This window comes from Salvelinus namaycush, chromosome 16, assembly GCF_016432855.1.
Source record: "Salvelinus namaycush isolate Seneca chromosome 16, SaNama_1.0, whole genome shotgun sequence".
Classification (NCBI taxonomy): Eukaryota; Metazoa; Chordata; class Actinopteri; order Salmoniformes; family Salmonidae; genus Salvelinus; species Salvelinus namaycush.
This window is the reverse complement of record NC_052322.1, coordinates 29,847,277-29,858,381: the sequence shown is the minus strand read 5'-3', so window position 1 is coordinate 29,858,381 and position 11,105 is coordinate 29,847,277. Positions and strand designations below refer to the sequence as shown.

At 45.2% G+C, this 11,105-nt stretch overlaps 1 protein-coding gene across 1 annotated transcript; it reads left to right on the top strand.

The window, feature by feature from the left end:
• The first annotated feature begins 1,903 nt into the window (after positions 1-1,903).
• On the top strand, positions 1,904-10,196 carry LOC120061623 (mitogen-activated protein kinase kinase kinase 12-like). The gene is made up of 13 exons (XM_039011525.1): positions 1,904-2,390; positions 3,296-3,479; positions 3,706-3,897; positions 4,044-4,202; positions 4,303-4,461; positions 4,682-4,790; positions 5,018-5,127; positions 5,472-5,588; positions 5,866-6,000; positions 6,176-6,887; positions 6,993-7,057; positions 7,316-7,613; positions 10,035-10,196. Exons 1-13 carry the CDS (start codon positions 1,904-1,906, stop codon positions 10,194-10,196), a joined length of 2,889 nt encoding a protein of 962 aa, XP_038867453.1.
• The last annotated feature ends 909 nt before the right edge of the window (positions 10,197-11,105 follow it).

Genomic DNA, 11,105 nt, shown 5'->3' with positions numbered 1-11,105 from the left:
CATGACACGAAGACAGTTGATTAAACTTTGCTGAAAAGATGGAAACCACTGTACAGTTTTGTGGGGGCGATATTCACGCCCCCTTGTGGGTTTGCAACTCCGTGACGTCAATTCAGCACTGGGAAGGAGACAGCTCCCTCCCTCCCCCAACCCTGCGCGCCTCACGTTCCATGGGTCCCCGGTTATTGATAACACAATTTGCCAGCTGGGATTCGTTCTGATAACGTGAACTCGTGGGAAGGGTCTTTCATGCAATAAAACGACAGACAGTCCGGAGAGGAAAAAACGACGATTGCTCTTCATTATTGCATGTAGGAAGCTGAACCCACCCCTTACTCGAGAACGCGACAGCAACCAGGCAGAAAGGTAATGGAATGTCATTATATTAATTATATTAGATCAACTATTATGATGAGATATTCAGGTGCGTTGCCTCATGCAATGTACTCTGTTCGCATTAGCATAGGCTACCACCAGGTCAATCTGGCAGAAAATGCATACTCGTCGATTAATACGAAAAATCATATTTCTGCATCAGCATCATAGTCTATTACGAAATATTTTGTGTTGGTGCCAAAATTCAGTAAATCTACAGACGCTGCGGCAGTTAGACTTGGCATGGACTCGTACGGTTCGGGCATTAATTGACGTACGTCGACTGTGATGCTAGTGAGTGTCATCATCACATCCGTGGTTATTTAAAGATTGATCTTCCTGCGCTTGTGTGAGAAAGTGCTCCTTCACACAGGCCCAGTGTTTTTCCCATTTCACGCTCTCTATTCGCTCGAGAGTCGCGGTTCTCATGCTGGGCTACCGTGTAATGTGAATTGGGTACATGTGGCAATTCTCTCTCCCTCCCTCCCTCTTACACACACACACACACACACACACACACACACACACACACACACACACACACACACACACACACACACACACACACACATACACACACGCACCTCAGTGGTTAGGGTTGCAATTTCGTCATATTCTGCAGAACTAAAATGTCAGGACTGAAACACATACAGTATTGTGTATGTATAGTTTGCAGCATTAAACTGTCAAGCCAAGCATGTATCAGGACAATAAGTGTCATTCAATGCATACAGTACCAGGAGAGGCATAGTACTCATCCTTATTGATTCCAGCAGTGCACCATCCATATCCATCACAGTGTAAAACAAGATATAGGCTATCCTGACCTATGGTGACCCTCCTACAGGAATCACCCTGGGGATAAAGGTCAGGTCTATTTTGTAGTCAGTGCTATGTCCTTGGTTCATTCATAAAACTATTCCCCATTGACTATCCTTGTAATTACCAGACTGATTACCACTGTCGCGAACATTCATGTAAGCGTGCAAGATCAGGCGGCTTGAGAGGCTACTGTTTGACTGCCTCAATCCCATTCATAAATATTAAGATGTGGTCTGCTGAATAATTGAGGCTTTTGTCTTTATTGAGGAGAAACTGGACGTAATGGTTGACTTGCTCTCACAGGAGTTTTCTTTAAAGAAAGGCAGAGTAAGATTTCTTCTTTTTTTTCTCCCTCTCCTCTCCTGCAAAGTAAGGCCCATCTGTCTGATGGTTCATCTGTTACAGACAGTCATTCTGCATAGTACTTGATTACAATAATCTATAATTTACCTCAACTATGTACTATACTGACAAGGCCAAACACACATCACACACTGTTTTAAAATGAGAAGTCTAGATACAGGTCTATTTCATCAATGGACAGCTCTGAAACAGCCAAAAGACTAGGCATCAATGAATTATACTGATTTATAGTGACTCATTGCCTTTTTCCTCTCCTATTCATCTTTGTGTCACTCCATCCAGGCCTCCCCTTCTCCCTCTCTACTCCTGTACATCCTTGGTTACTGTGTTGTGGGACCCCCTGATGAGTGGGACCTGCCTCCATGAGCCCCACGCCCCCTCCCTCTCAGGCTTCAGCACCCCCATCTCAGAACCTACCTTCCGCAGGCTGGATGTAGACCCCCCCGCCTGCACCCCAGAGACCGACCTGACCCCCACCCAGTGTGTCCTCCGCAACGTGCTGTGCATCGACACAGGTGGGGCACCAGTTGTGTCAGGCGGAGGTGAGGGGTGCCCCCACACCTGTGGCAGCAGCCCGACCCCTAGCAACGGGCCCCCGGCCCACTTTGACAACAGCGTGCTGAAGTTGCACGAGCATGAAGCCTGCCAGTGTGGGGGCGGGGAGGAGGCAGGGCTTAGCTCAGAGGCTGGGGCCATCCACAGCCAATCAGACAACATCCGGCTGCAGCAAGGAAGTGGAGGGTTCCTGGAGGGGCTGTTTGGCTGCCTGAAACCCGTCTGGACCATGATCGGGAAAGCCTACTCCACCGAACACAAGCATAACCAGGAAGGTGCGTGGAGTGAGTATAACAGCCAATTCTATGTCAATTCACAATTTTCACAAGGTCTCCTGTGTTTAACAAAGACGTGTGTATACTTTTAGGATACTGAATACCTAACCAATACATGAGAGACACTTCAGGATATTTTACTCTGCGTAGGATATGTAATGTACGACACCGAATCTTTTGTCACTTGAAATGTTAGATAGTCAAGATGTTGAGGTAAATCCGCACACCATGGTGATGCATTATATATAAAGGTTCAACTTGACTTAATTTCATTATGGAGGTACATCACTAAAATGGCTTCCTTTTCCTCTCTGTTTATCTCTCACTCCTGCCACCATGGCCCACTTTCTCTTTACACGCCCCCTACAATGCTGCTGACGTTACCTGTGCACTAGACTTATTCACAGTTAGATACAGATGACACCAGCAGCTGCCTCCATAGCAGCAGGTCCCTGGAGACCACAACACTTCTCATGAAGAATTCTCCTGCTTGTCTCTCTTATCCCGCCTACTGGCTTCTCTTTCCTCACAGTGACCAAATTCTCAGTCATTCATCTATCTAATGTACTCTCATGACAGATGATGGAGGGAGGAGAGATTAGATTTGGGGAGATGTGCAGCTGTTTGCCTCTACATCTCTCCCCAACTGCCATCGTACTGTACTGTATACTGAGCACATTGATCGAATCGTAGCTATGATGGTACCACGGGGAAAACACCTACTAATTTGTCGATGTAAAGTACCTTTTTTCACAGGAAAGCTTCCTATCTATAGACTAATATAAACAGATGATGAGGTTTATATGATACTTCTCAGCTGGTCTGCTTACTGGCCTGGAGTCCTCTCCATCTGCCGCTCATGGCCTGTGACTGACTGTTTCCTTGTGTTGATGTTGTGTTTTTAGAATCCTGGGAAGTTCCGTTTGAGGAGATCTCAGACCTGCAGTGGGTGGGCAGCGGGGCCCAGGGTGCCGTCTTCTTGGGGAAGTTCCATGGAGAGGACGTGGCTGTCAAGAAAGTCCGGGACATCAAGGAGACGGAGATCAAGCACCTACGCAAACTCAAGCACCCCAACATAATCACCTTCAAGTGAGGAAAACTCCCTGACCCAGACCCCAAGAAAACAGTAGAGATTTATATGAACATATCAACTGTTCGTCCGAGCTATTGTAGCCTTGACCAGCAGTAACTAGCACTCCATCAAGACTGACATCATCAGACACAGACTTTTTCAAATGTTGTCTTCTTTATACTTGTCTCTCTGCCTCCTCTCTCCCTCTCCCCATTCCACCTACCCCCTCTCTCACTCTCCCAGGGGTATCTGCACCCAGGCTCCCTGCTATTGTATTCTGATGGAGTACTGTGCACAGGGCCAGCTGTACGAGGTGCTAAGGGCGGGCAGGAACATCACCCCCTCCCTACTGATCGACTGGGCCATGGGCATTGCCGGGGGCATGAACTACCTACACCTCCACAAGATCATCCACAGAGACCTCAAGTCCCCCAAGTGAGTCACTGTGCTGGGTATTATCAAAACCATCTGCCTATAGACCAGAAGGCCCCAAAGTAAATCAATTAGCTCTTTCTTTAAAAAATGTATTTTCTGGCTTAAGAACATCTAAAAAAAATAGTTTTTTGCTCTATCCATGGCAGTATGCTGATTACACATGATGACTTGGTGAAGATCTCTGACTTTGGCACCTCCAAGGAGCTCATTGATAAGAGCATGAAGATGTCTTTCGCTGGTACGGTGGCCTGGATGGCCCCAGAGGTCATTCGGAATGAACCCGTATCAGAGAAGGTGGACATCTGGTAAGTGAAGGAATTCAACTTATTGACCATAGAAAAGAGGACCAATGCAATTCTGTCTCTGATCAGTGATCACTAATATAAAGAGTGTTGTGAACTGCAGGTCGTTTGGGGTGGTGTTGTGGGAAATGCTGACCGGGGAGGTCCCCTATAAGGATGTGGACTCCTCCGCCATCATCTGGGGGGTGGGCAACAACAGCCTGAACCTCCCTATCCCCAAGAGCTGCCCCGATGGCTTCAAAATCCTCCTGAGGCAGTGCTGGTGAGTGGAGATGGAGGAAGGGATGGTGGGAGGGAGGGAAGGAGGGGTAGAAAGAGAGGGATGGTGGAAAAGAGGAGAGAGAGGAGAGAGGAGGTAGTGGAAATAGATAGAGGGAAATTATTTCCTTTGAAATCTTTCCTAGGTAGACTTGGCCCATGTAGATCCATAATGATTATACAGTAGATATACCAAATTTGTCTCTGACTCCTTGGTTTTGCAGGAACTGTAAACCCAGAAATAGACCCTCTTTCCGTCAGATCCTCCTCCATCTGGATATAGCCTCAGCTGATGTACTCTCCACCCCACAGGAGACATACTTCAAGTCTCAGGTAGCCTACTGTACACTATGCCACACACACACACAACATAATGAATGTATACACAAACAAACACATTCACATTCACACAAACGCACACACACACACACACATAAAAACACACACACACACACACACACACACACACCACACACACACACACACACACACACACACACACACACACACACACACACACACACACACACACACAGAGTGTCTAAGTCTGTGTTGGGCAGGCTGAGTGGCGGGAGGAGGTGAAGCAGCACTTTGAGAAGATTAAGTCTGATGGCACCTGTCTGCACCGACTGGACGAGGAACTGATCAACCGACGCAGAGAGGAGCTCAGGTCTGTACCACAACACTCTGACAGACAGAGTTACTCTTCTCTTTTACCTGCTGGAAGTGATGCAATGCCAGTATTGTATAACAGAAAGCCACCAGTGCCTTGTTATGAGCTGTGTAACTACAGTACAGCAGTCCAGGGTCACGTAGACAGGCAGTTTCACTAACATCAAATGGCTCCAGTTCCTTTGCCCTTCCTTTATCTACCTTTGGAGATATAAAAAAGAAAGAAAGAGATGGAGGGAAGAAATAAAATAAATAGGCTCAGGGCGCATTTCTGTTACACAGCATTTGGATTCTTTCATGCGTAAACATGATGCCACTTCTTGTGCACTGTTTTCTATTCAGGCACGCTCTGGACATCCGTGAGCACTATGAGAGGAAACTGGAGAGGGCCAACAACCTCTACATGGAGCTCAATGCTGTCATGCTGCAGCTGGAGCTCAAAGAGAAAGAACTACACAAGTAGGTGGATCCGTCAGGCAAAGCACTTCAATGCATGTGGAGTTGTTCAGCAAATTCTCAGATCATTTATATAGAAAATTCTAATTTAGCACATCAATCATATCAGCTAGTATGGTATATAAACATACTGAACATGCAGTGTTTGAAAATAAGTGGATAATAAGTATTTGGTAATTAGGGTTATAGAAGATACAAGTCATAGAAATAGAGTATGTAGAACAGAGTAGTTACTGGATTTCGCATGCAATCAACTTTAATCGTGTTGATGTGTACCTAGGAGAGAGCAGTCTTTAGATAAGAAGTTTCCAGGACTGTTCAAGCACCACAGCTCCAGACAGACTAGCTCCTCCAACTCCATGGACAAACTCATCAAGAAGAGAAACGTCCCACAGAAACTGCCCTCTGGAAAGAGGTGAGCGTTAGTTCCGAGAGCCAAAAGCATAGGAGGCAAGGGTAGTTCTAATGTGAACCCAATGCAGAATTAACTTACTCATGTAACCCAATTGAAAGCACTTTAAATAAATGTGTAATCAGATTATATCACAATGTATCTGACCATTGTTTTCTATTCTATCCTGTTCTCACAGGCCAGACATCCTCAAGTCAGAGGTGATCATTCCCAAGATGGATTCCTCCGTGATGCAGGTCACCATCCCCTCCTGCCTCAACAGGGGCTCCACGTCTCCTAGCCGCTCACGGAGGGTCAAGACCCGCCACCGCAAACCTGGCAAGGGCAGCAGCGGGGACCTGGCTGGCCTGAAGGCCACTCAACCCTCCCCTGGCGGGGACAACCCTGCCCAGGCCAACAGCTTCAGCACGGAACCCTCTAAGCAGCTCCTGGACCCCAGCGCAGTCTTGCGGGCCCTGGGCCACGAGCAGCAGCAGAGGCAGCTGTCCTCCTCCAGCCCAGACCTCATATGCACCACGCTGGCAGCTGAGGGCCAGGGGAAAGGAGAGACCACCATGGGGGGGCTGGAGAAGGGTGGCAGCCTGAGTGCCTCCGCGGGCCTGGGGGGGTCCGAGCGGGCCGCGGCGGGTCTGGATGACCTCACGGAGACGACCCTGCATAGCAACACGCCCAGTGAGGACGCAGCATCATTCCCCTTCTCTAGCAGCCCAGACTCGCCATGTGGGAGGGGGGTGGCCGCCGGGAAGGGGTCTGTGCTGGGTGCCCCACGCCTGCCCCACGATGGGGACGATAAGGAGGAGGGAGTGAGTGGTGTGAGGTTACCCCGGGTGGCGTCAGGGCACCTCACCCCCTCAGCTATCCTGTACAGGGCAGCCATCACACGTAAACAGGTACAGTCCCAATGAAAAGCTAGTCATGTTCAGTATGTACTCTCTCCTTTCATCTCTGTGAATGTGTTTAGCTAACTCCCTCTGTTCTATGGGCTGTGTCCACAGAGGCGTGGCGTGTCTTCAGAGGAGGAGGGGGAGGTTGACAGCGAAGTGGAGTTGCCACGGAGACGGTGAGAATGTTGCTGTACTCCAGTACCCAAAAAACTACCCGTAATCTACCTTTGTCTCATCATTGATCTGTGATATGATTTTAGGAGTTATTATGAAAATGACAATCAGAGATGTTTTGTGTTGCTAGTATAAATGAATCTGCAAGTGACATGCAGTATGATGACTATTAATTATGGAATTAATCAAAACTGAAACAAAAGTGGATTCTTCCTTTCTTTTATCTCCCTCTTCTCTTCTCTCTTGTTCGTTCTCCCCAGACGTCCGACCAGCATCAACCAGTGCCAGTCGGGGTCCACCTTCAGTTCAGAGAACCTCTCTGTGTCAGACGACGAGGAAGGTCACACCACCGACCACTCCCACAGTGGCACGCCGGACGTGGTCAGCACCAACACGGACGACCGTCTGTACGACCGCAACGATGACCTCCTGTCGCAGGGGTCAGAGTTCCCGGCAGACAACATGGACCTGGCGCAGGCCTCTGACGGGCTGTCTGAGAAGAAAAGTGCTCTGGGCCAGGTCAAAGCCCTGCTAGATGCTGCACAGAATCCTAATGAGGTAACACAATCTGATACTGGCACTTGCGTAGTGCACACCCCCGCAGCCCCTGCAAGATGGGGGGTCCACGAGCTTTGACCTAGTTTTAAAAATCCCTTTTTTTATAGTTAAATGTTTTTTATTCAGTTCCATTATTTGAGCTTAAAATGTACATTTATGGGAATTTTATAAGGGAAAAGTTTTTGTTTTTGAAATACTTTCAATATTATAAATGTCCATGTCAGTTCTATGCTTGGAAATGCCGTTGTCCAGAGCAAAGCATCCCAATTTTTTTGCAATAATGGATTAGCTGAAAAATTATCTTATGTAGTTTCTTGCAATATCCCTCTGTGACTTTAAAGAATATTTTTCTCAAAACTTTAATTCCTCAAAGATGTTTCCAGTGGTCAACTCCTGTGCATACCACTTGAAGAAATACTCAGAAAAACACCAAATCCTTCAGATTTTTGTCTATTGTCAACTCAACTCCATCAGAGTACTGAAAGATCTGATAGAAAGGTTATGTTTTTATTTGGGATTTTCAAATGAATAATTTTCCATATTTTACAAATGTTTGTATTGAACTTTAATTTTTGAGGCAAAAATATGTCTGTTTTGAGTATCTGTTGTCAAATCCGTCAGCTGCTTGTCAACCCGTCTCTGATGGCTAACCCCCTTATAATATATATTTTTGTCAATATTCTGAATTATGTTTTTTATTACTAGCTAGGTTTACATCCAATTGGCGACAGATTTTCAAGCGAATACTCCAGAATCTGCAAAAAGAGAATATGCGCATTTTCCCACCAGTGTTATGTTTCCACTAAATGGACTGATGACGTAGTGCATACAAAATGTACTTTTTCGTGATAGTTTTGTCACAAAAACTGTTGCTTTAAATAGCAAATGTGCCTACATCGGTCTTGGCGCCTGCGCTCTAGCCAACAGCTTGCAGATACAGTGCGGGTAGCCAGTGCGGGTTGTCTAGTCTACATGATGAGATTCTTATGGATAAGAGCAAGAATATTTGCTCTTATCCATTCTGTAGAGGTTAAACAATTGAAGTATTTGCTGTGCAAGACCTAAGGGATAATGTTTGTTTTAGAAATGTTGTTTTATGTTTTAAATCTAGAAATACATGCATGCTCTTTATGGTGTCTGACGCAGTTAAAACCAGTTAATTGCATTTCTTTCTTTTTTTAAGAAAAGGAGGTTGTTCTTTTACCTGGTATGATAACTGATACTTTGGTCTATCAAAATATATATTAGACATTTTGGAAATATTAAGACTAATATTTGTGGGGAAAAATAATCCCTGTGCTCTAAAACAGCAAAATATTCTGTCAGCCTTATAGCAAAATGTGTAAAATAGCATGAGATTAGCTATAAAACTGCACTTTTTTTCTCTCTACCCCATGGCAAAAATAGTCTTTACTCAGACATCGCGGGGGCCCTGCGACCTTTTCCACATTTTGTGTTACAGCCTGAATTTAAAATGTATTAAATTTCGATTTTGTGTCACTGGCATACAAACAATACCGCATAATGTCAAGTGGAATTGTTTTTTGAAATTTGTACTAATTAAGTAGCATGTTCGAACATGAGTAAATGGAGCCGAATATATTTATGAAAGTCACCTTGTCTGAGAGAGATTTACATGGTTATCAAAATGTCACGCCACACGAAACACAGCCCTTAATTTAATCGTTTCTAAAATCCCCTATGGGAAGAATGAATGGTGGGAAAACGATTGGAACCATTTCGCTGTTTAACCGCTAGGTTTTATGGGTATTATGACACCCCCACTGTGGGGCTCTATAGCAGTTATTCGTCTGCTATTGCACAAGTCGGCTTGGTTGGTTGCTGTCTCTCCCTCGCTGCTTCTCGTGTCACTCGCTCACACAGTACGTCCCCTACCCCGCTTGCTAGAGCGGCACCGCTCTCTCCCTATCGTGCTTTACCAGCTCTGGTTAATCAAACATGATTTTCAGCTGCTTCCCTCACTCGGCTCGGACCTGGTTTGGATCCGACCATGTCTATACGGAACGGGTCTAGTTGTCCTCGGGTCCGTTTGGAACGGGTCTCTGTATTTAAATTGTTTTATTTATGCATTTCGGGTCCAGGTGGGAAAGCCCCAGGTCCATTTTGGAATGGGTCCAACTTCACAGCTGTATTTAATTCAGGCTGTAACACTACAAAAAGTCGAGTATGAATACTTTCTGAAGGCACTGTACTTGTACCTATAATTTATCTATTCATTACCACCAGTTTGTAATCTACAACTTCTAGTATGAAGTTTTTTTTCTTAACCTTAATCTCTTCTTCGATAGTGATGTCAGACTAGGAACATTAACGGTTCCCATAACTCTGAGGTTTCAGTTGATTCAGTCATCTACCTCTAGCATAATGTTTCTCTCTCCTCCATCTTTACCCCTCAGTCAGGCCCTGTGCGACGACTCTGACTGCGACAGCGCTGAGCTTGACCCGTCAGGAAGTGGGGAGCCCAGTCGTCCACCCAGCGCTGGGGCCTGTGCACCTCCATCAGGGTCCCATTTTGGGCACCAACAAGGGTCTCCACAGGGGCCCCAGACAGGGCCTCCATAGAGCCAACACACTGGAACTACAGCTACCTTACAGTAAACAACCATCACAAGAGCCTACATACGCCAGTCTCTAAAGCAGGACTTGACTGAATGTGATGAGGGGTCACATCAACTTAGCTCAGGCTATGACAAGTTATCTACCAGTGTCTTATAAAGCAATATGGGTTTGTTAGTTAGCAAGCCTTCATAAGACAATGCAGGTGATTTGTTATAAAGTGATAGCAGTTATGACAGTTTGTAATATCTGACTTGTTTAGATTTTTTTTAATTTTTGTATAGACTTAAGATAAAGTGTTAATACAAGTACCTATAGCCACTGCTCCAGTTCAGGAAGAAAAAAAATACTCAAATACAAACTGTCCCCTTTGGTAACTTTCCATCTGGTACTTTACCATCACTGCTCATGGAGGAGCCTAATTTCCAATTCACCTTTTTCTCCCATGCAAATTAATAATAATGTAGATATCACATGACAAAAATCTAAATGTATTTTACGTGTAAGACAAGAACTGATGTAAGAAAAAGCAGTATGCAGCCCAATGAACAAATGCATGACTACACATGCTTCTATTTTAAGTTTTGGATGTATCCATTCTATATTTTGTGAGAAGGTTTACACTTTTTTACCCTGTATTATTTCCATATTTTTTATTATTAATGATGTCGGCACTTAAATAGTTATGTTAAAGGGGAATGAAAATCTCACCGAAATGTTCTCTTTCATGGATAGCTCCCTCTGGTAATGTTAGTCATACTTTGATCTTAACTCTCCTACCACTGAGTTTTGAACACACATCCCTTTAAGATCACACAGGAATTAGCCAGAACAGAGAATACTACTCTCTGGTAGACGTAGTGGAATAGTAAGCATCCTTTGAATTTCAATATAGGTTTACGCATTGTAACTGTA

Coding starts and splice junctions, on each gene's coding strand:
- LOC120061623 (XM_039011525.1), top strand. CDS start 1,904: ATGAGTGGGACCTGCCTCCATGAGCCCCACGCCCCCTCCCTCTCAGGC. Junction 4,791..5,017: donor AGACATACTTCAAGTCTCAG/GTAGCCTACTGT, acceptor TGTGTTGGGCAG/GCTGAGTGGCGGGAGGAGGT. Junction 7,614..10,034: donor CTGCACAGAATCCTAATGAG/GTAACACAATCT, acceptor CCCCTCAGTCAG/GCCCTGTGCGACGACTCTGA.